This window comes from Diabrotica virgifera, chromosome 8, assembly GCF_917563875.1.
Source record: "Diabrotica virgifera virgifera chromosome 8, PGI_DIABVI_V3a".
Lineage (NCBI taxonomy): Eukaryota > Metazoa > Arthropoda > Insecta > Coleoptera > Chrysomelidae > Diabrotica > Diabrotica virgifera.
This window is the reverse complement of record NC_065450.1, coordinates 55,307,124-55,333,120: the sequence shown is the minus strand read 5'-3', so window position 1 is coordinate 55,333,120 and position 25,997 is coordinate 55,307,124. Positions and strand designations below refer to the sequence as shown.

Below are 25,997 nucleotides of genomic sequence, written 5' to 3'. Positions count from 1 at the left end.
AAAGTCTTATATAGGTTCATTTTTGTTCTCTTATTTACGAGTCTTACTTCTCAGCAGATTTCTATTCATTTTAAATGTTTTTTTGCGTTTCAGAATTCTTTCCTCAGTTCTCTCTTTTACGGGTTTTCCTGTTGTTACTCCCAAGTGGCTAAATGTGGATACAGTTTCAAATTTATAGTTCTGTGTTATTAGATATTTTTGAGTTGATGTGTCGTCCTCCCTGATCGTCATGTAGTTTCTTTTGTGCTGGTTAATCCCTACCCCTGTTCTCTTAGCTTCATTATCTAATTTTTCAATTGCTTTTATAAGTGTCATCTTTGTCTTTCCCATGGCGACTAGATCATCTGCATATTATTACTTGAAGTTGATTCTATTACTTGAGGTTGATCTGTAATAATGTTTGTGTTTCTGTTTTTGTCCTCTGGTTAAATAGTGTCGGAGAGATAGTCACCTTGTTTCACGCCTTTGTTTACTTTGATATCCTTAGAAGTTATAACGTTGAAAGTGATTCTTGTTGTGATGTTCTTTAGACTCGCTGTTAGCATAGGTTTTAATTTTTCTGGAATTAAAAAAAAAGAATGTGTACGCACGTAAGAAGTTATACTTCTATTACATATTATGTGGTTTTAACGAAATTGATATAATGTACTTTAAACAGTTTATTTATATTTTATTTAAATATTAAACTAATTTTAATACTTACTACTTTCCAAAAATTTTTATTAAGACAATACCAAAAATTTTAAAAAATAAAAGAATAAAACGCACACAAACACATTGAAAAATGCCACAAAGGAAAAATGATTTCTGAACGATAATAATTGTTGGCAAATTTTTGAATACGCATTTTCTGAAAAAAAAAAATGATATAACAAATATACTTACAATCATAAAATGCATAAAAAATATAAAAATAAAAACTTGCATCGGGATTCGAACCCGCATGTTTGGGGGCGCTTTGATTCGTAATCGAAGCCTAGGCTCACTTATCCAATTACACATTATTTGTCATGTGGAACAATAGGGCAACTGAACGTTTTACTGTTTGACAGTTGTTCTGAATTTAATCAAATTATGTAGTTTGATTTTTGTGGAAGAAAATATTAAAATATAACAAAACAGTAAGAAAACAATATATTAGATGAAGATTGGTAGAACTTTTGTTGGTAATCAAATTAAGTATGTAAATCAAAGCATTACTACAAATCATAATTTAAAAATAAAAATCGGACCTAATTTCGGATTTCTCTCTAAAATCCCCATTCTTGAGAAAACAAATTTATTCCAAACTAATCCAAATGTATAATTACAATATGATTATAATAAAACTACTTACCAAATTAGAATGAGTTTTCCTTGTCCAAAATAGTCCAAAAGTCCAAAAATATATATGAAAACTATTTAAAAAGGCAGTATAACTAGGTATTAACTAACTTTTGTTTGTTGTTTCTTTTCCCACAAATTTCAAAACGCAACAAACATAAATAATCAAACCACAGCTGTGCCACAGCCGCCATATTGAATAATTTTTGACATGTCATTTGAACATCCAATCAGAACAAAGTTATAATGCGACTGCGCCCAGATTGAAGGTTTTAATCATTTACAATTCACCCTCATATCGCGCCTAAAGATGTATAACTTCAAAAACATAAGGTATCGGGAGCGTTCAAGTATTACGTAACGCGATTTTTACGTAACGCGATTTTTGAAGATTTTTGACCCCCTTTCCCCCTACGTAACTTACTGTAATGGGCGTTTAACTATTAGGTAACGCAATTTTTCAAGATTTTTGACCCCCTCCCCCCCAACCTGCGTTACGTAATACTTGAACGGTCCCCTGGTGACCTTTGCACTTTATAAGAACGGATACATTTCTCAAGAAACTGGAAGCTTTTAAAATCCGGCTGCATCGGAGGATCCTACGAATAAGTTGGGTGGATAGAGGTCGTAACGGAAGTTGTTTTGTATCGGATGGGAAAATTTTACGGAAATCGTCAGAACAGTTAAAAAATGCAAACTTGAATAATATGGTCATATTATGCGATACCCAGAAAGATATAATATACACCATTTAATAATAAAAGGTAAGATAGACGAAAGAAAAGGGGCAGTTCAAATAAGAACGGCATGGCTTAAAAACCTGAGATAATGGTTTAACCTCTACATCCCTTTTCCAGCTAGCGTCAACAAAATTGCTATAGCCGTGTTGATAGCCAACGCTCGATAATCGAGCACGGCACATATAGAAAAATAATCAAGCAATGTTAAAACCGCTAAAATTTTATAAAATAAAGAGTAATATTAATAGGAACGTGTAGAGTTTTAGTAATTATAAGATTTTTTTAATAATATTGTTATGCTCTACTTTATGCCTTTATTTAGATTGATTAGCAAATTCTTAATTTAATTGATTATTCAATTATTTTATTTACTTCCTATGTAAAAACACAACTAAATTCAAATTAACTTTTCCAATCAATTTTATTCTCAGGGCTAATTTTTTATTTGATACAATACCTGTGATCTGTGGCTTCTAGTATTTCTAGTTGCTTATTTCTTCCAGGTTGGAAACAGGGAAATTGAAAACTCTCAAAATCATATAAAAGTAATCTATTGTTTTTATCAAATAAGCCGTGTACATATGATTCAAAAAATACTAAAATTTAACTTTGTTGCAATAATTTCTAACTTAATAAATTAAACTCTAACTCTGATAAATATCTCCTTGTTTTGACAAAAAAAATTATTTAATTAATTTATTATTTACTCATACTAAATTTAATGAATTTTACTTTTCTTCTTTCGAATTGATTTCTCAAATTTGAAATGACTAACTGCGTTCAAAAAAGATGTTCAATAAATAAATAAACAAATATGGTTTTGATATAAACACATTTTCTCCATTCCGACAAATGATTTGACTAACCTTTTTGTTTCTTCACTCCCTCGTCTTCTGGATTGCGCCGTCCGTGATTCTCCCAACACGTACTCTTTGGATGTTGCGAAAAAGTCCCTCTCGTCAAAACTGCTTCCAAGAAAAAACACACAGGACTTGCTCGAATTCTGTTACTCAGTTTTCCTTGCTCGATATCTTGTGCACAAACGGATAATAATCAGCTACTCGTTCTAGACAAAACAAAGGAATCTCCCTCGGACCAGGAAAATTAACTCTTCAACCGGTCGACAATTTGGTTTCAACTTGATTCTGCTCGCAAAGGCTGATCACACCACTCTACACTGATTACACACTTTTAAAAACTCGACTGCCTTCTATTGATGTTCATTACACTGTCCGCTTATTTCTCTCTCAAATCCAGACTCCAACAATTATTATCCCTTCTCCCGATATTTTCCATCCAATAAACAACAACCTCTCTCAAACCATTTATTTCTTAAGAAACCAAATATTCTTCCACATAACTTTTCCAATTTGTCAAATTTCAAGAAATATCATAATTAGTTCTTTTCTACACTCTACTTTTACAACTAAAAACTAATACAATTTGTTTACCAAATTAAAAACCTTCCCGGAAAGACCTTAAAAACGTTATTGTTCCCGTCAACGCTCTGTCCACTTTCTAATCACCGAATTATTTGTTAATGTCCCGTCCATTTCGTATAATCACTATCACTAATCGTTTTCATTTTTCCGAAACACTTGTTTAATAGCACAATTAAATTCTATAAACTTTTGGTCATATACAGAGTGATGAAAAACTATGGTCGTATTGACTTTTGATATAAATTTAATTTTTTTGAATTTCTTTACAAAAACACAATTCTACAACAATATGTACAATCAGGCTTTATACACGAATACAATGATTGTATGTGACAGGTAGCAAGGAAACATGAGTGTCGTAGTATAAAATTGAATTTTTAGAAAGCTTTTAGCCAATCGTCAAAAGCGCCGTCAAAGTACATGTGGAAATTATTCAATTTCGTGCTTTTTGAATCTACCCTTCTTGTCGCATAGTGAAACAAAAGCAACGGTCAACAGCACTGCTTTTACCAATTTATTGATTAATAGCAGTGAAATAAGTCCTCCCTCAAAACAACTTCTATTCAAATATACATTTTACTTAATAGCTACACATTACTGCTGTCAAAGCTTTCACGTCTGCTAAATAAAATTACAAACATTGCTGTGTTTATATCTCTACAGGATCGGGCTCAATATGTTTTAAAATAAAACGAAATATCACATAAAACAATGTGTTGAATGAAGAACGTTTTGTTCGTATTGTGTTGATACTTTTTATATTAAAAAAAGCGATTGTAGAGCCTCTGACGTTGCTGTCCCTAATCTGAAATTCTGTATATACAAAAAATATATTTTGTATTTTGACAATGGGATCCGATTTGGACGTCGAAACGTTAATAAAATCCATTTTTTTAGTAAAATTGTGGCTTATTTCCAAATTAAAATTGGCATTAAAATTGGCAATAAAGTTGGCATTAAAAATAGTTAATTACAAAAATGCCACAAGAAAATAGCTTCAGAACAACAAAAGCATTAGGTTTACAAATTATCAAAAGTATCCTCAATTAATTGATGGATTCGACCGTTACTTGATGGAAGTTCATTTTATCTAACAATAAAACACTGAAAACGTTTGTTTTCTATACTTCCACAAAATTTATTACAACTAAGTGACTACAGCTGTTTCGCCAGAGTGCCTTTCTCAAGTGATTTAGTTTACAATGGTTTGCCTATTTAAAGTCTTTAACTGAAGATGTTGAGGAGTGGGGAGCTGTTTGTCTCGAGTTGGTCATTCAGAATAATATCTGTATTTTTCAATTTATTAATTTCCATAGATTCTAATAAAGATAGCTTAAGGCCTTTATTTTGAATATGCAGAATTTGAAACTGTTCATTAAAAGAATGATTATGATCTAGAAGGTGAAGTGCGTATGTAGAAGTGTCTGTTTTTCTATTGTAGAAAGCCCTTTTGTGTTCTGCTATCCGTTTGTCAAAAGTTCTGCCAGTTTGACCGATGTAAGTTTTCGGACAGTCACCACAAGTAAGTTTGTAAACACCACTCTGTAGTTGTTTTCTCTTTCGGCTCTTATTGTTCTTAATATATTTGCTTAAGTTGTTGTTAGTTCTGAAAGCTGGTGTTATTCTTTTCTTTTTTATGTATCTGGCTATTTTTGTTGTTATTTTGCCAGTATATGTGATAGAGCAGAAGGTACTGGGTTCTTTCTGCGGTGGTGGATAGACTAATTTCAGGGATTTCTTATGAAGTTTTGCTTTAAAATTTTCTTAATTGTTTGTTCGTTATAGCCATTGTTTACTGCTATTTGTTTAATGATGTTCAGTAGGCTGCTAATTTGTGTTGTGTAGGATGGGATGATGAATTGTGTATAGTTGTGTCAGTATGGGTAGGTTTATGATATACGGAGAACTCATGTTTGCTGTGTAGTCTGGTAATTGTTACGTCTAGAAAGTTTATGGACTTATTCAATGTTACTATGAACTTAATGTTACTATGAAGTGAATTAATGTATGATAAAAATTGGTCAAGTTGCCTGTTAGTTCCTGTAAAGCATACTAGTATATATCATCCACGTTTCTCCACCAATATAAGAACTGTTTAAATACGGGATGTTTAGAAATTGTTGTTTCAAGCTGGTTCATAAATATATCTGAGAGCAATGGGTTTAGAGGATTACCCATAATAAGTCCTGCACTGTTGTTTGTGTATATTTGATTATTGAATTCAAAATAGTCTTGATTTATGCAAATTTCAAGTAGGTGTAAAATTTCAGATGCAATGATCGGATTTGTACTATTATGTTCTAAAAGATTTTTAACTAAAATAAAAGTTTCTGTAGGCGGAACACTAGGAAAAAATTTTTTACGGCAAATGAAATTAGTCTGGAGTTGTTAGGCAATTGAAAATGTTGTATTTTATTAACTAGTTCTAGTGTATTTTTTACGGTGAATTTAGGTGACTATTCCACTCATCTTAAAATTTTCACATAATCTGACCAATCACAAACCAAAGACAGCTTGTGTTATCGCGAAAACACCAACTGTCTTTCAATTCTGATTGGTCTATCAGCTTCGTGTTTTCAACGACGTAACCATGGATACCGATCGCAAAGCAAAGTTTGACGTTTGCCAAAAAAATTATTGTAGCTGTATACGTCAAAATGCGTCGTTTCGGTGGTACTTCAAACGAAGTTATAAACCAAAACATTGAAGAAAATATACCGAGTAACACAAGAAAATCTAAATCTTATATATGGAGACAATTTATGATGTTCTGTGTGGATCGCAACTACAAATTAGATGCAGAAAATAACAACGAAAGACTAGCATTCATTCTAAAAGACTGGGCCTTCAACTATTTATTGTTATAGGTAAAAAATAATTATAACAAATTATTTATAGTTATAATAAATATTTCATTATTATGACTAATTGTGAATTATTCAAAAAATGGGTAGATTTGGGTTACCTAGATCAAATGTATTATTATTAAATTCCTTCCTCTCATTCTACAATTCTAGTGGTGTCTTCCACATTCTAGTGGTGTTTTCTTAAAGAAAACACCACTCGTCCTACGGACTCGTGGTGTTTTCAAGCAACTCAGTTTCGTTTAGAAGTAAATCGACAGACTTATCGCGAAAATTGAATCACTAGTGGTATTACTATTGAAAATTTAGTGTATTCTGTAATAATATCTGACGAAATATTTCACTGAAAATATTTTTTTGAAAGTTTATATGACGGAGCTGTATAAAAAGAAACTACAGGAAACTACACTGTATCCTAAAAAGAAACTACACTGTATCCTCAATTGAAATATTTAGCCATGCGCCAATTCGGTTATGTTCAGTACATCTCTGTGTACACAATACTATTTCCTATCCAAACTACAAAATTAGTCGCATTCAAAAAAATATGCATTGCTTCATTACAACGTTCCCATAAGAATCGAATTTACCAGCTTTAATCGAAATTTTAAAGAAGTTACTAAAAAGAAAACTTGTAAGTTTTCATGTGGTCTGTTTTTCATAAGTGCTATATAGGGCTTTTCATTCACAGTCATTTGTTTCGAGCTTCTGTCATATGTCACATAATATATATCTACCTTATACGTTATTGGTATATACCAATGATACAAACCAAAGACGTATGACGTAGATATATTAATATTAGGTGACACATGACAGAAGCTCGAAACAAATGACAATCGATGAAAAGCCCTATTGGAACGATTTGAAAGGTTTAATTTTAGTTCAATATAAGTTGAGGATTTGACTACTAGTTGTAGGATGCTATTTTTTGTATTTCTAAGATTAAGGGGATAGGCGCAAAATCTTGGTCCAATGATATTTAAATGCATTCATTTTTTTCGAATGCTGAGAAAACTAATATGTATTTTTGAAAAATTTAAACGCAGAATAAAATATTATATTATTGCTGAGAGCCGAAAGTCCCTGAAAACTTTTATTGTTTATTTTAATAAATTATAGGGGAGAAAAAAGAGAAAATTTAGTGTGATTTTTAATTTCAAATGTGTATTTCATTCAAAAGAGACTTTTTGTTTATTCTAAGGGACTTTCGGCCCTCGGTAATAATGTAATCTTTAATCCAGTGTTTAAATTTTTCAAAAATAGTTTTCTTAAGATTCGAAAAAAATGGATGCATTTAAATAGCACTTAACCAAGATTTTGCGCCTACACCCCTAAGAGAATCACTTGTCTGGTAAATATGCAACAATGTCAATAAATATTCAACAATAATTCACCTCTATATTTATACATATAATTAACCATACTTTCTGAATTTATTAGATATACAATAATTTTTATATTGCCAGTGAACATTGCGTTAACTATCTGCCTCAACTACTTTATTTATTGCCCTTTAGACTTGTTCGAATACGGCCCTGTGACTATCTCTATTGCACTTACAAAAAAGCCGCCCTTTTTGTTAGGGATTGTCCCTCATCGCGGAATATTGTTCTGTGATTTCTTGTTTAATCGTTATGTAGGTTTTCCACAGTAAATCTATGCTTTGCGTGACAAATGAAAGAGTTTAAATGTTTCGGAACTGGTTTATCGACATTTATTATTAAAGAAATGTTAAGGCATGTCGCAATCAAATAATAAAGCCATTCAGAAACCAAAAGTTGCTAAAATAATATACAGAGTGGTTCGTTAATTTTAATACTATTTTTCTGTACTTTTTTGACGATTACTTTATGATTAATTTATAATTGTTATATTATTATAAATAAGTCTTTAAAAACAGTCACTACCTACTGAAATTCTTGTTTTACAGACGTAATAAGGCTAAAGTAGAATATCAGCTGCACTGGTAAAAAATACAACTGGGAAAATACAATGACTTTTACTTGAACTTACCTGAACTCGTTTCTAAATGATTTCGTTTTTGGTTCCAGATATGTCACGACTAGAAAAATCACCTTTACTGGCCAACGGTTACAATCATCCACCTCATTTAAGTCACATGCAGTTTATGCAATTGCCTCATCCCGCTGCCGCACATTCAGCACTATTATCACCTGCCATGCCGCACAATCTGGCAAGGCCCGATGGTTCCGTTATAAAGAACCAAGGCATGCCTACCATGGAAGCCATTGCAAGGTAAGACAATGATTAATATATTTGTATTGTTTATAAAATATAGGTACTATACTGCGTTAATTGCCAAGATAAGCCGTCAGCTTATCACATTGCCAAGATAAGATGGGTGAGACAAGCCAAGAGGTGTCACCCATCGGGGGATATGCCGTATCGGCGCTGTTTATCATTGGTTAGAAATTAATTTTAAAATGCCTATTCCGACTTGGTGAGTTGACGGAATTAATTAAAAATAATAAAAATAAGTGTAACGACAAACAGTAATATATTTATTTATTTTGGGTGAACAAGGGGTGTGTTTGCTTATATCTCGAACGAGGGTTGATTGTCAGCGAGCCGAGGGTTTGTCTGCATCGTTTGTATGCTGTGTAGTGACTGTCCTCCGGACCACCACTTTTATGTCAACTGGATTTGCGGTTAATAAAGGTCTCAAAAATTAAGAAAATAAAATTAGCAAAAATAGTAATTACAGCGTACCGCTATATGCCTTATTGGCATTTTCCTTATATTTGGAATAAAAATAAATAAATGAAATAGAGAAATATATAGATATGTATCAGAAAAGAAGTTTCAAGATATGTGAAATAAAAGAAACAAATTTAAGCACTTTTGCATTGTATTCAGGATGACGTCAGGAAAAAAGTCTACTATAGCAAAATAGATGGAAATGCATAGTTGCATCTTAAAGTGCAAAAAATGCATACAAAAGGGCATAAACATGTCAAAATAAGTGTATTAAGAGCCAGATTTTATTACTCGGAGGTTTTTGAGGTCGCTGAAGACGAATACGCCACTAGAATTGACCAACGGAGCACTTGGTATCCAGTACCACTGCTAAGGAACTTCATCTGAACTTTCGAGGGTTTTTGGCACCAAATTAATGAAAACACATTATTCGCGGGTTTTTGGGGTCTCTGAACAAGAATATGCCATCAGAACCGACCCACGGTGTACCTGGTGTTCAAAAACCCTCCAAACTTTTTGACCTTAGGCACCAGGTGATCCGGGGGTCGGTTCTAATGCCGTATTAGTGTTAAGAGACCCCAAAGATCGCCTAGTAATCTATTTACATGCATTCAAGACCGAAAACATTCGAAACTTCAGAAGACGTCCCTTAGCAATAACCGTGGGCACTCCCCACCTCCGGTGGTCAGTTCTGATGGCGTATTAGTGTTCAATAACCCCAAGAACTCCTCGAGTAATCTGTTTGCGTCAATTTAGTGCCGAGATAGTAGAGTGTGGGTCGGTTGGGCATGGGAAAATTTTGACAGCGTGGGAAAAATTTTATCTGCCACGCCCCACGCCACGCCCACCACAAAGCCACGCCCACCACAAAGCCACGCCCACCGCAAGCCACGCCCACCACAAAGCCACGCCCACCGACCACGCCCACCACAAAGCCACGCCCACAGACCAATGGTTGCCCACCGGCCAATGATTGCCCACCGACCAATGAGAAGGAAGCCTCGCCCACCCACAGCATCGCCCATGGACCAATGAGATCAAAGTCCAGCGACCAATGAGAACTTAGCCCCAATCACCGACCAATGAGAACGAAGCCCCGCCCAACGACCAATGGGAACACAGCCAGGCCCACCTACGTCACAAACCCTCGCCTTCCAAGATGGCCTCCTCTTTATTTCGTTTATCGCAAAATATACAGGGTGTAGTCAGAAAGCCAAATAAGACACTTATCCATGAAGCACCTATCTGCCATCTGCGTTGTTATTGGTTCGTTTATTACATGTAAGACATTAAACGAAAGAGGAGCAATCACAAAGACATTAGCAAAAGAGCATTAGAGCATGTCTCCGACCTGACTGATCATATATTGTTGGAAAGAGGAAGGCATGTTACCATATAAACAAAGATGTCAGCAATGACAAAACGGCACTATATCATATCTTCGTGTCTATTGGTCCAATTCGTGTGAATATGGTCTCGTTGGGAAAAAGAGGGGATATTGAATATGTTAACATAAAAACAAAGATGTCAGCAATGCCAAAACGACACTATATCTTCGTTGCTATTAATTTTAGCGCAACAGACATCGAAGGGAAGGAGAAACATGGCAACACTGCCAAAACGGTGATATATTAGTCCTATCTTTCCAATAAGAGCTTCAGGTCCCCTGGCGGCATGCTGAATTTTAATACAGCGTTGCTTCTCTTCCCACAATAACCACTGCAAAGCTATTTTCGACTGATTATCTTTAAAACATCCTAACAGTGTACCTCTTTAACGTGATATTTTACCGTGAATGACGTAACGTGAATGACGTGACGTGAATAAGACATTGCCAAAACGGCACTATATCGTATCTTCGTTTCAATCATACATTCCTACAATGAACATATACCATTCTTACAGTATGACCAACAAACATCCTCGATCTCCCTCCAAGCATACATTCCTACAATGAACATATACCATTCTTACGCTGTGGCCAAACCAGCAAACATCTCACGTACAAGTCTTTTCTACGGAAAGTTGGGTAGTATCATGAAAATCACCAAACAAAAAAAAAAATGGTATTGCGATTCGCATACTGTATTTTATCTACGGCAAGGAGGGTAATATTATGTAGGTTGGTATTTTACTTTTATAGTTAAATAATCGTCTATTCAATATATAGGAGACTACATTTGCCATCTAGTTTTTATGTTTATTATTAGCTCTAATCCTTCCGTAAACGGAACATAATAATGTATACAACGTTTATATGATATATAAACCTTCGGTGTAGAATACTATGACGTTCCCCCACTCATGGAAAATTCACAGATACGCGATAGAATACTATGACGTTCCCCCACTCCTTCAAAATTCACAGATACATGATAGAATGAATAAAGCAAAAATCAGTATCATTCAATCATTCGATGAAGCAAGATGGAAAAAATTGAGTTGTTCAGAGGTCCGAACGCAGTCAGAAAAATTAAGCAGTTAAATGTAGATGATATACTTATTGATCAATGGATGACAAACACAAAAGTTACCTGCTACATCTTTTATGTCAGCGGAGTACCAGCATCATTTGTACTCTTATCGAAACGTGACTTTGATCCACTTGGACAACATGATGTACCAAGAGTATTAGAATACGTATACACTTTACCTAATCATCGGAGAAGAGGATATGCATGCAAACTTATACATCACATAAAGAAAAATAATGAATTCACTGCGTTCTGCTCCAACGAAGAATCTGAACGGCTTTTTTTAAAAAGCAAATGTATTAATCACGGCTTAATGAATTATAATGTAATGTTTAGATATCCATAATAAATTTATATAAAATATATCTTGTCTTATTTCTTACACGTTTAATGTACTTGTAAATAATAGATGGTGTAGCTTACAATGACAATACATAAAGATGCATGAAACTGCCATGGTTATTAATCCTATTTGATATCGCCCAATAGAAATATGGGGTATAATAAAATGAATGAAGAGATAAAGAAATGATAAAAATAAAACTTTTTTCATTTATCCACTCACTTATGCGGTTAAAAAAACCTTAAAAAGGAAAAGGTATCTGCTGTTGCCATGCAACGCAGCAGTAGCACACACATTAAAAAACACATCCATCCTTGTTTGCATACAACAATACACTGATCCATAATATAAGAATCAATTTATAAATAATCACATAAAGCATATGATAGAGTGCCAAAGAGGCCTTATACATAACAGGTTGTTAAAACAAACATCTTAACGTAATTTGTCATTCAAAATCCTGTAATTTGAGGTGCTACATGATAAGATTCGACATATCAGGCAAATAATAAACGATAATGTGTCAAAAAGGCGTTATACATGACATGTTGTTAAAACCGACATCACAACGTAATTTGTCATTCAAAACCCTGTAATTTGAGGTGCTACATGATAAGATTCGACATATCAGGCAAATAATATAAGATAGAGGGTCAAAAAGGCGTTATATGTGACATGTTGTTAAAACCGACATCACAACGTAATTTGTCATTCAAAACCCTGTAATTTGAGGTGCTACATGATAAGATTCGACATATCAGGCAAATAATAAACGATAATGTGTCCAAAGGGCGTTATACATGACATGGCGTTAAAACAGACACCGCAACGTAATTCATCATTCAAAATCCTTTAATTTGATGGGTCACACATTGATTTCTGATTATCCGTTCCGAAGATACATGGTACATTGCCATAACGGCCTAAGGGATAACTTGGTTGAGCTGTAAATGCTTATTTATTGTTATTGACGTTAAAACAAAGCCATTAGCATAGAAAAATCTCTTATCGCAGTTTGATCTCTAGCAAATCCTAATTCGCTCAATTTTGCACCAAGTGCTCCGTGCAATATATCAGTAGAAAGGTCTTTTCATGTATATTAAGAAAATCACTGACCAAGTGTGTTACGGTCATTATTTATGGCTGAAAACGACAAAAAACTACAAATTCTCAATGTACTATATTGACACAAAATGTACTTATATGGTACAAAAAAAAGGCCTTATACAGAACATTGTGTTAAAACAGACATCACAACGTAATTCGTCATTCAAAATCCTTTAATTTGATGGGTCATACATTGATTTCTGATTATCCGTTCCAAAGATACAAATATTTGTACAAAATTATGAAAAATCGAATAATTTGAAATATTTACAAAAATATTTTAAGTTGTTTGTTAACATGCCGGGTGTGTATGGTTGATAAGAAAAGAGTGCAGACGTTATTTTTGTTAATATTAACCTCCAAAGATATGACAAGCCACAATGCTAAAAGTCCGAATGTAGTCGGATGATAACATGTAACCGCAGTTGTTATTTGTGTAAATGTTATCACATATTTTTAAAACTATAAGGTCTTGTTTTTGCAAAACACATTCAAACATTTGATCACGTTCATGCTGTGTGAATTTCGCCTATAAATACTGAAACAGACGAGCATATACCACAGTCGACATCTGACAGTTTCTACAGTATAGTTGCAGTGTTCAGTGGAAAATATTCAATTAAGGTAAGAGATTTTGCTGTTTATTTTACATATGGTTTTTATGAATTTATTGGTTTGCTATTTTTGTTAAATAATTTGGATGTACATGTGTTTCCTTTCATCTATGGGTAATACTGGTTTTAATTCTCTCTTCCCAACTTGTTTGCAGGTCTTCTAGGTATCTATATATACTTCTCTTAAAATAAAATGTGTGTACTATAGGTGATTTTATTCTTATATTCAATGTGATTTATTATAAGTAATTTTATTACTTGTTTTTATCATATCGTAGGATGTATCTGTCGCTAATATTTTTAACTGATTTTACGTTTTATCCCTAAAATAATAATAGCTGTTTATGACTCATTTCTACGGTACTTTTTCATCTTTTAATATTTCCTTGTTACATAAATAAATGAGGTAGGTTTTTACATTAAGATAATCATATTTTACTATTTAGTTCTAATACTTTCATGGTCTAGAATCCGCATATGGCCCAGAATCGGTATGCCGATACGTGGCCACTTTCGTGCACCAGAATCGTCATGTGGCGCAGAATCGGTATGCCGATACGTGGTCACTTTCATGCACCAGATTCCAGCTCATCATGAGCCAGAAGCGGTAGGCGGATTCCAGCTCATCATGAGCGGGAATCGGCATGCCGACTCTGGATCATGATGAGCCAGAATCGGTATGCCGATACGTGGTCACTTTCATGCACCAGAATCGCCATGTGACTCAGAATCGGTATGCCGATACGGGGGCCACTTTCATGCCCCAAAATCGCCATGTGGTCCCGAATCGGTGGTATGCCGACTCCCGGGCACTCAAGAATAGTAACTTTTTATGATACATTTAGCGCGGTACTCCGTCTTCTTTTAGCACATTTTTCTTGTTATCTGCATCACGATAATAGTATTTTACCGTTTAGTTCTTATTTTCTAATTTGAATTATAAATATGTGTTATTTCATGTTTTTTCAGGCATGTATGATGCAACACCCGTCCGTATATTTCTGAACAATTTTATGATTTATTTCAGTATCTTTTTATGCCGCATTCTACCGTACTTTTGTTTTTCAAGAATATACAATGAAGCGTAGCTGTCATTTATATTTTATATACGACCAAGCGTAGCTGGTATTTATTTTTAACAGTGTGATAATAATCGTGTTGCATTTTCTATTTTATGTACGACCCAACTTATTTTTATTTTTAAAAATATATTGACACTCTTTGTAATGCATTGGGTTAGTAAATAAGAGACAATATGAGTCATTTTATTATTTCATTTAAATTTTTTATGCTAGTACATTATTACAGTTTTTAATTAAAAACTAAATGCCCTAGTCGATTTATTTTAACATTTTTATCCAGAGGTCCAACGACATAATGGTTAAACGATGATGTCTCGTAATCTATGCTTGTGCGCTGTTTAAATTGTCGGTCAGAGCGTTCAACACTCTTACGATGTTTTTTCTCAGTTTTCCGAACATTTTCACAGGGGCTTCGACGCATGTTTGAGTTATTTTTAAACAAAGGTTTTATGATCTTATTAAATTTATCCGGGAATGCTTGATGCCTCAAATATCCTAGGGAATCTCTATGAACACCTGTGACTTCTAATATTTTTTTTATAGTTTAGGCTATCATTTGGTGTAAAGTCTTGAGGATACATATAAAATTATAACAGTATATAGCCCACAAGTAGCCTTGTACTTGCTATCGTTAATCAGTATATTCTTAGGAGCAAATTTGATTTCCATATCACCCATTAGCCATTTATCAGTTTTCCAAACATAGTGTGGACCATAAGCTCTATCAAGGTCTGGTGAATGATGCCAATATTTTTGAAGGTGTTCATCTTCTTCTTCATCTGTGCTTTCTTCATCCTTCTGGCGCATATTTCTCAAACGATTGTTTTGGTGTCCGCTGGTCTCTTCATGCTTCTCTGTCTGATGTGAAGTTTTCAGATAATTGTTTAGTTCTCCAAGAGGTTCAGTACTAGGTGTTAAAACTGTTTTGAGTTGTTGTTCACGTTGCATTATTATTTTGAGTGAATTATACTTTTTTTAATAACTTAGCAAGCTGCTTGACACGATGTTCACCGTTAATTTTCTTGTATCTGAATGCCGTTTCTCTAGTTAACACCTTTATCTATATCCGCTAACTCGCATCTGACATATAGCTAACATGCATCTGGCATACATCTGGCATACATCTGACTAGCATCTGACTTGCATCTGACTTGGCGCTAACCGTTAAATTATCGCTGTATAACCTCAGACATAACGCTGAATCATAGTTTACTTCATGCAGTAATCACGTGACACAGAACGTCACAGTAACTAACAGAACGTGACAGTAACTAACAGAGCGTTACGTGAATGACGTAAATCACGTGACAGTACTCAACAGAACGTGACAGAACGTGACAGAACGTGACGTAAAATAACGTGACAGAACGTGTCAGCACCTAACAGAACGTGACAGAACGTGTCAGCACCTAACTCTCTCTATCTCTCTCTCTCTTTCTCTGCTATCACACTTTCTTTGCGCTCAACAACCTTTTTGCTACAAGCATCAATGACGTACTTCCTATTAACAAGTGATATATTGTTTGTAACAATATAACCTAATTCTTTAATTATTTGTTTTATAGCTAAGTAGGTCATTGTCAATAACTGAGTTGTATATAAAAAACAATTACTTCAAAAATTTATTTATTTTTTCCTAAGTATCTTTGCTACAGTAATAAAAATATTTTTTCGTATTTCCAGCAGACCTGCAGGAGCCTCTTTAAAATAGGCAGTCGTCGATTTGCTTTTCTGAAAATCATAATAAATATTCTACATTTTTATGTCTTCGCCGCTTTTACACATAACATTCCTTTTTTCATCGTAAATTCTATTTGATGAGGTAGATGATGTTTTGTAATTGCATCTGTTGGACCGTATACTAGTTCGTATGTTCATTCCAGAAATGGGGCGTAATTACAATTCCATTTGAGTAGAACTTTGCACCTACTACCACCTCTGTCTTTATCCCATACTGGCTGGCAACTTCATGAAATATTAAACTAGCCGGTAAACACGCGCCTGCGTAGCTGGTTCGGATAAATTCTTGCTCGATACATGTCTTAATCAAGTTTAACTGAATGTACTGTTTCATACTGGAGCAACTGCTGTGCCTGCTTTGACGGTTATTCGAAGAATGAAAACTTATTGTGTTATCGAGTGTGTTAGTGATGAAAGTGGCGGGAGTTTTCTCGCCGAAATGTTATGCAAATCTAACTGAACAGTTTTCAATGTCGTGTTTATTCATCATATCTCGATATATGTATATCGGTTCTCTTCATACATTTTCCACATCTTTCGCTAAGTAGCTGACATCTATCATAATTATGTTGCCCATTTTTCAAATATTTTCGTAACTAGACCAGGAAGAAGAATTATATGAAACCCACTTTCAATTCCTAACCATGAATCCTTCTTGTGATAGAATAATGAAGAATTAACTATGAATGAGTCGACTTATAATTTTATGTGCCTGCTCCAATCTAATCATCACAAAGTATCTTTTACTTTCTGGTAATATTTGTTCTAAGTTGGCCGTACTGCTTCTTTTTATGTTGGTAGTACTGATACTTCCTTGAAAAATGTATCCAAGTTTAATAAATGTCTTAAATGCAGCACTTTTACATTGATTCTTATGGAAGAACAAGCACAAATCTACACTTTGCAGGGGCCTTTTGAGCATAACATAATAACATTTAGTTTTCCGTCCGACTAGAAGTATATTTAATACCTTACATTACGGCATTTTCTTCATTCTGTTTCAGATATTCCTAGCGTTCAGACGTGTGCTCTGGTGAGTTTTATATCGTTCAGAAGTGTGCTCTGTTGAGTGGCAAACTTTGAATATTTTTTGATTTTGTCGAAAACAATTTTTTTTTGAAATTTTTAAAACATATTTAGTGTTTGGGTTCTAATTTTTTTGAATTCTAAGTTTTGAATATTTATTATTATGTTATTACTTAGTGTTGTTTGATTTGGTCAGTTTTTTTTAATAACGAAAACATGAACACATTCTTAGTCACTAAAGATACATTTAAGAAAATTCGTATTTCTCATCCTTTAATAACGAAAACATGAACAAATTCTTAGTCACTAAAGATACATTTAAGAAAATTCGTAAATTTGGCCTCCAGGGACGAACTCTGGAATTTAAAATCAGGGATGTGCCGCAGAGTGAGGAACCTGTGGGATGGGTAAAAAAGGCCATCGAGGGGATTGTACTTAAGGGAACAGAAGGTTTGGAACCAACCGATCAGGTCGGTTTCACTTTTTGCTCGAAAGACTTTGCCAGAGGTCAGGGTTGGATGAGGTTCAAGCCTGCCTGTGAAGTGACCGTTGATGATATATGGAATAAGATTAGTTCCATATATCAGAGTAATAGCACCGGCCTCAATACCGAAACATTTTGTTTGGGTATTACGACGGTAAAACTGCCCGCGGGAAAAGGTGGTCCGAGAGGAAGAGCTTATAACTCCTTTAACGAGGAGTGTTTGAAAAGGCGAGGAACTGTTGTTATTAAAAACAAGGATAATCTTTGTTTACCTCGTGCTCTTGTGGTTGCAAAAGCTCACGTAGATAAGGACCAAGAATGGAAGAAGGTACGTCAAGATATTGGAAAAATACAAGGACAAAGAGCCCATCAACTGATTGAAGCCGCTAATGTAACAATTCCTGTCGGAGGGGCAGGAATACCCGAACTACAACAGTTTCAGGGACACCTCACAGATTACAAAATTGTGGTGTATAGTTATGGTAGCAAGGGTCGTGACGTTATGTTCTGTGGTAACACTAATGGTCCAGCGTTAAATCTTTTGTATCATGAAGGACACTTTAACGTGATCACTTCTTTGACAGCTGCTTTTTGTTGTATTTATTATTGTGAGGAGTGCCACCAGCCGTTTAACAACAAAAACGACCACAGATGTGGTGGTACATGTTTTGCTTGTCGTCGTTCACCAGCTTGTTCCAAAGATTGCGTGAAAATACCCTGCGATCAATGTGGTCGAAACTTCTACGGTAAGGCATGTTTCAATGCTCATGTTGGTTCGGTATGCGATAAAATCAAAAGGTGTAAGACCTGTTACAAGATCTACACCAAAAGTCATGTCTGTGGTGAGGTCTTCTGTAAAACTTGTAAGAAAAATTGTTTGTCAGATCATCTTTGTTACATACAGCCCGATTCTGGTCTTCCTCCATCAAGCGATTTTCTATTTATATTTTATGATTTGGAAACTAGTCAGGAAAAGATATTGGCTGATGGTTCGCTTCTTCAAGAACCAATTCTCTGTGTATTTAATCAACGTTGTTACAAATGTCTCCCTGAGATGAAATTAGTTTTCTGTCAATCTTGTGGATTTCGCCAAAAGATTTTGAGGGGTCTTGACGTAATAAGTCTTTTTATGAATCATATTTTGCAAATTAGAAAAAAATTCAAGAATGTTGTCGTGTTAGCTCACAATGGAGGAGGCTTCGACCATCAATTTATTTTAAATTATATTTTAACAAAGACTGATTTAACCCCTGATCTCATTATGCGTGGTACAAAGTTGGTGTCAATGGCTGTTGGTAACGCTCGTTTTCTCGATAGTCTTAATTACTTTCCAATGGCGTTGTCTGCTCTACCTAAAGCTTTTGGGTTGACAGAGTTGAAAAAGGGATATTTTCCACATCTGTTTAACAGAGAGGAAAATCAATCTTATGTTGGACCTATGCCTGATCTAAAATTTTACGATCCCGATAATTTAAAAGATGATGCACGTGACAAGCTGATCGCGTGGCACGCTGAAAGAGTAGATGAGGGATACGTTTTTGATTTTCAAAAGGAAATTGTTGAATATTGTATTAGCGATGTTGAGATTTTGACTAAGGCTTGTCTCACTTTCAGAAAACAGTTGATGGATACTTCAAATGTCTGTCCGTTTTTCGAGGCAACAACTGTTGCATCGACGTGTAACAAGGTATTCAGGCGTAATTTCTTACAACCAAACACAATAGCCCTTATTCCAAAAGGTGGCTATCGTTTTAAAGATAATCAGTCGAAAATAGCTTTGCAGTGGTTATTGTGGGAAGAGAAGCAACGCTGTATTAAAATTCAGCATGCCGCCAGGGGACCTGAAGCTCTTATTGGAAATTGTAGGGTGGACGGTCTTTACGAAAACACCATCTTTGATTTTCAAGGTTGTTATTACCACGGTTGTCCTACTTGTTACCCTACAGATAGAACTGCACCCCTTCATGACGATCCTTCAGATTGTATGGAAAATCGTCATGATAAAACAATTGCTAAAGTTAAGCATCTCAGATCAATAGGATATGAGGTGGTTGAAATGTGGGAATGTCAATTCCGTAAAATGCTGACGGCCGAGATAAAGGCGTATACCGAGGGGCATCCTCTTATGGCTAGTTTACCTTTGAATCCTAGAGATGCTTTATATGGTGGTCGTACAGGCAATACTGTAGAGTATTACAAGTGTAAAGATGGTGAAAAAATTAAATACGTTGATGTTTGTTCGCTTTATCCGTGGGTATGCAAGTACGGAAAGTTCCCAATCGGACATCCAAAGAAAATATATATTGGACAGGAATGCACTGCTGTAGACATTACTGAGTTATCTGGATTAATAAAGTGTAAGGTGCTTCCTCCTACAAACCTCTATCATCCTGTTCTTCCTACCAAGATGAACAGTAAATGTATGTTCGTTTTATGCCGAAAGTGTGGAGAGGACTTTGCGGAAGAAGAGTGTGAGCATTCGAATGATGAACGGGCTCTATCAGGTACTTGGGTGATTGAGGAGGTAGTGAAAGCTTTATCAAAGGGTTATAAAATAATTGAGACCTATGAGATATGGTCCTATGATGCTTTACAGTTATCGAAATCTCAGAAAGGTCTTTTTTCCGATATGATGAACAAATTTATCAAAGTGAAACAACAAGCTTCAGGGTGGCCGCGAGGATGTGTATCGGATGAGGAAAAGAGCCGGTACATCGAGGAGTTTCTTCAGAGGGAGGATGTCAGGCTGGAGTTTTCCGACATAACGGAGAACCCTGGTCTGAGGTCGTTGGCTAAGCTTATGCTCAATTCTTTCTGGGGTAAGTTCGCTCAGCGAGAGAACCTCCCTAAAACATCCATAATAAACAAGCCTGGAGAATTTTTTGCTATGTTGATTAATCCATCCATTCAGGTTAATACGGTGATCCCTGTAAATGAGGACACACTGGTTGTTACGTGGGAGTATGTGGAGGAGGCGTACTCAATGTCGTCAACAGTTAATGTTGTTCTGGCATCATACGTTACGGCTCTGGCTCGTCTCAAATTGTACTCTTATCTGGAGATTATTGGGTCTCGGGCAAAATATTACGACACAGATTCGTCTATTTACCTTTCCAAGGCTGGCTTACCTGATCTCCCAATAGGTGAGTGTATAGGTGACTTAACTGATGAGTTGGGTGGGGGGTATATTTCAGAGTTCGTTTCTGGAGGGCCTAAAAATTACGCATATAAATACACTTTGCCTAACGGTGAAGAAAAAATTTGTTGTAAGGTTAAAGGTATTTGTCTAAATTATGAGGCATCTAAATTAGTTAATTTCGATACCATTAAGAAGATGGTACTTATGAAGTCTGACCCTGTTTCTGTGGTGACTAAACAAATACAAAGGACACAGGATCATTGTGTTATCACAAAAACCCTTGAAAAAAAATATAGACCAAACTCAGCAAAAAGAAAATTTTTTGAAGATTTTACATCCGTACCTTATGGTTATAAAAAACTTAAAATTTAAACTATAGCCCAGACTCAGCTTTTTTATTTTTTTAACACTATACCTGTTTAACACTCACAATCAACATTTTTAATTAGTAAGTTATATATTAATAGATTACTTTTTGTTTTGTCAACAGTGGATGCTTTTTCCTCTGCGATACAACCGATCGTCTGTCACACTGAAAAGTGGGTTACTAAAAAGTTGTAGTGAGTTGTCGTTTGTCCTACATGATTAAACATCTTTAAAAGATGTTCAGTTAAGACCATTAAAAGATATCTGATATATAGCCCACTGGCAAATTAATGAGCCGTTCTGGTTACGTCCGTTGCTCGTGTAGCCGCTCATTATAAAAGATGGCAATCAGATCATAAAAAGATGTCTGCTGAACCATTTCCTGTATGTTTAAAAAAGATGTTCAGTTAAGGTCACTAAAAGATATTCGTTATAAAAATGTACTATAAATAATGTTAATAAAAAGATACCTGCTGAACCATTTCCGGTATTTTAAAATACAATAAACAGTTTTCGGCTATGAACCACTTTGTGATTTTGTAACATCATTACAGCTTTGCTCGTTACTTACTAGAAGGTGGGGCAACAATCGCTTGTTCTATGCTATCACAAATATATATATATATATTGAATCACATTTGATTCCTCTGAGGAAATTTGGTGGTTGTAGGCCTCTAGGGGATGGTGTCCACGATAAAACACCAACGAGGTATGTGTTGTACCTCATGGGTGCCTTGGAAATCAACACGAGTAACCTTTGTTTCAGATTATCCTTGAAAAAAAAAATCAGCACGAGCTATGTTAGCTTTAACGTGACGACCTTTACGACGTGCTTTTTCTTTACGACAATACTGTTAGATATGTCTTTATACATTAACAAAAGTTTTTTTCTACCTAGGTATACTCTAAGTGTATATAATTTTTTTCTCAATATATCTGATACATAATACCTTTAAATATGGTCCTCCTTTTGGAGTATAAAAAGGACGGTCGACTTTTAACCCGCACGGATGCACGCCTATGTACCTTTACGAAGGGAATTGTACATAAACCTATAAGCTGATCGTAATCCATATCTGCAAAGTATGTTGTCAGCTTGGGTTAGTATATACAGTGCATTCCGTATGTTTTATAAACATGATCAGGGGAAATTGTTGCCTGATGGCTATTAAAGAACCGTCTATGGCCCTCATATATTCTTATCGCAGATGTTTAATATCAAACTGTAAAATTAATACTACCCACTTGCCGTAGATAAAATATTGTATGCAACTATTCAGTAAATTACATAAAAAAAAATAATACACATTTTTCTGAAAAGACTTGTACATGAGATGTTTGCTGGTTTGGTCACAGCGTAAGAATGGTATATGTTCATTGTAGGAATGTATGCTTGGAGGGAGATCGAGGATGTTTGTTGGTCATACTGTAAGAATGGTATATGTTCATTGTAGGAATGTATGATTGGAGGGAGATCGAGGATGTTTGTTGGTCATACTGTAAGAATGGTATATGTTCATTGTAGGAATGTATGATTGAAACGAAGATACGATATAGTGCCGTTTTGGCAATGTCTTATTCACGTCACGTCATTCACGTTACGTCATTCACGGTAAAATATCACGTTAAAGAGGTACACTGTTAGGATGGTTTAAAGATAAATAGTCTATACCATTAGGGAATAGAGTGTAGCAGAGACCATTAGAGGCCATTAGAAACCATCAGGTCACGTTATTTACGTCGCGTGATTCACGTGACGTTATGCACGTCACGTTCTGTTAGGCACTGTCACGTTCTGTTAGGCACTATACGGAAAAGAAGAAGAAGAATTGGCAATTAATATTGAACGTTGACAGAAGAAGAATTGACAGTTGCCATCTGTGTCGCCACCGCTTTCATTTGATATCCCATACGTCAAAATCGGATCATTAGCCAAGAAGATATGTTGTAATGCCGTTTTGGCAATGTCAATTAGTTACGTGTTGCAGCCGACAGGTGGCATGATAAGATGAAGAACTGTGATAGGATGTTTGATGGTCGTACTGTAAGAATGGTATACGTTCTTCTAGAGGGCTTGGGCATAGTTACATGTTGCAGCCGACAGGTGGCATGATAAGATGAAGAATTGACCACAGCGTAAGAATGGTATATGTTCTTATAGAGGGTTTGGACATAGTTACATGTTGCAGCCGACAGGTGGCAGGATAAGATGAAGAACTGTGATAGGATGTTTGATGGTTTGGTCATACTGTAAGACTGGTATACGTTCTTCTAGATGGTTTGGGCATAGTTACATGTTGCAGCCGACAGGTGGCATGATAAGATGAAGAACTGTGATAGGACTAATATATCACCGTTTTGGCAGTGTTGCCATGTTTCTCCTTCCCTTCGATGTCTGTTGCGCTAAAATTAATAGCAACGAAGATATAGTGTCGTTTTGGCATTGCTGACATCTTTGTTTTTATGTTAACATATTCAATATCCCCTCTTTTTCCCAACGAGACCATATTCACACGAATTGGACCAATAGACACGAAGATATGATATAGTGCCGTTTTGTCATTGCTGACATCTTTGTTTATATGGTAACATGCCTTCCTCTTTCCAACAATATATGATCAGTCAGGTCGGAGACATGCTCTAATGCTCTTTTGCTAATGTCTTTGTGATTGCTCCTCTTTCGTTTAATGTCTTACATGTAATAAACGAACCAATAACAACGCAGATGGCAGATAGGTGCTTCATGGATAAGTGTCTTATTTGGCTTTCTGACTACACCCTGTATATTTTGCGATAAACGAAATAAAGAGGAGGCCATCTTGGAAGGCGAGGGTTTGTGACGTAGGTGGGCCTGGCTGTGTTCCCATTGGTCGGTGCCTGATCATTGGTCGGTGATTGGGGCTAAGTTCTCATTGGTCGCTGGACTTTGATCTCATTGGTCTATGGGCGATGCTGTGGGTGGGCGAGGCTTCCTTCTCATTGGTCGGTGGGCGGGACTAAGTTCTCATTGGCCCGGCGGGCGTGGCTTTGTGGTGGGCGTGGCTTTGTGGTGGGCGTGGCTTTGTGGTGGGCTTGGCTTTGTGGTGGGCGTGGCAGATAAAAATTTTCCCACGCTGTCAAAATTTTCCCACGCCCAACCGGCCCACACTCTACTCGAGATACCTCGAAACTCCAGAAGATGACGTGACACTAGACACCAGGTGCTCCGGGTGTCGGTTCTGATGATAGAGTATTCATTTTCAGCAACCCCAAAAACCGCGTGAGTAATATATTTGCATCAATTTAATGCCGAAAAAACTCGAAATTCCAAAATATGACAACTATTAGCAGTGACACTATAGTACCAGGTGCTCCGGTGGTCGGTTCTGATGGCGTATTTGCGTTCAGCGACTTCAAAAACCTGCAAGTAATCTATTTGAATCAATTTACCAATCTCGAACCTCCAGATGACGTGCCTTAGCAGTGACTCTGAGCACCAGATGCTCCGAAGGTCGGTTTTGATTACGTTCAGCTCCCGGAGCGAACCATGGCAGGTGACAAAAATTCTCTTTGCTAAAGTTTTAGGTGGGTATACGGCCGAAGATAGCATTTTTCACCGGCCATGATTCGTTCCGGAGCTGCAGTCGTGTTCAGTGACCCAAAACCACTCGAGTAACAAAATCTGGCCCATAATATGCTTATTTTGACATGTTTATGTAATTTTGGATGCATTTTATATACTTTAAAATACAGTTATAGACGAAGAGGCAGCGCTGAAAAATCTCTTTGAATTTACTATCCGTTGCAAGATAATTTGGATGGAATTCCCCATATTAAGAGACTGGGCCGATATCAAGCACAAAATGACTGTAGGTACTTCCTTAATGCTGTAACGAATAGTCAGCCTTAGTCTTTCGTTACATTAGGTTCAATTTTAAATTCTATCCAAAGTTTAAAGGTATTTTACTAAGTGATAAATCTGATTAAATCCGAAATATCTTGAAACGAATAGTACTAAAGCTAGATTCTTCACAGTTGATTAATGTGAGTGTGTAGAGAAACATACTGCGGTCAATCAAGCGAAACGTAGAACAGGGGTTACTGAGAGGGTATCAAAGTTGCTTTCCTACGAAGGTAATTAAATCGATTTACTAAGGCTGAAAATCAGTACACATATCCTAAATTAAATATACATAAAAGTTATGATAGTCGGTCAGCTGTATGATGGGACAGAGCCGGTCGGTCGGCCCCAATATTCGATTGAGGAAATGAAGCATTTTGGCTCGCAATTTTTTCGTCCAGCATGGATTTACTTGAAATTTTCACAGAAAGTAGGGAATAGTCCAAGGATCATTTTCTATATCATGCCGCTATCATATGCTAAAACTTTGGGGGTGGTTTCCACCGCATCTCGGGAGTGGGAATTTTTTATTACATTTTAACCAAGTAATTCGATGAAAACAGTGATTCTAAGAAAAAATTTTTTTACATTTTCTTCGTAAAACTAATATTTTTCGAGTTATTCGCGTTTGAAAATAACAGTTTTCGACGAA

The 25,997-nt window shown here is 35.7% G+C and overlaps 2 protein-coding genes across 4 annotated transcripts in view; both read left to right on the top strand.

Annotated features, from left to right (window-relative positions):
- Positions 1-25,997, top strand: part of LOC114330076 (dachshund homolog 2) — a 1,215,300-nt gene that overhangs the window by 404,248 nt on the left and 785,055 nt on the right. For both annotated transcript variants that reach the window (XM_050657910.1, XM_050657909.1), the window contains exon 3: positions 8,424-8,628. In XM_050657910.1, coding sequence (XP_050513867.1) covers positions 8,424-8,628 — 205 coding nt within the window. The remainder of the gene's footprint in view (positions 1-8,423; positions 8,629-25,997) is intronic.
- On the top strand, positions 13,105-24,466 carry LOC126889548 (uncharacterized). Of its 2 annotated transcripts, XR_007700080.1 has the most exons (3): positions 13,105-13,638; positions 17,455-23,569; positions 23,776-24,466. XR_007700080.1 is itself a non-coding variant. In XM_050657908.1 (2 exons), the coding sequence occupies exon 2, from the start codon at positions 17,764-17,766 to the stop codon at positions 21,469-21,471; it is 3,708 nt and encodes a 1,235-aa protein (XP_050513865.1). In that variant the 5' UTR covers positions 13,105-13,638; positions 17,455-17,763; the 3' UTR covers positions 21,472-24,466. The 2 variants fall into 2 exon arrangements, 1 of the variants encoding a protein (XP_050513865.1); XM_050657908.1 differs by having other exon boundaries at positions 17,455-24,466.

What these genes read in the sequence shown, in the direction of transcription:
- LOC126889548 (XM_050657908.1), top strand. Translation starts at nt 17,764, where the DNA reads ATGAACAAATTCTTAGTCACTAAAGATACATTTAAGAAAATTCGTAAA.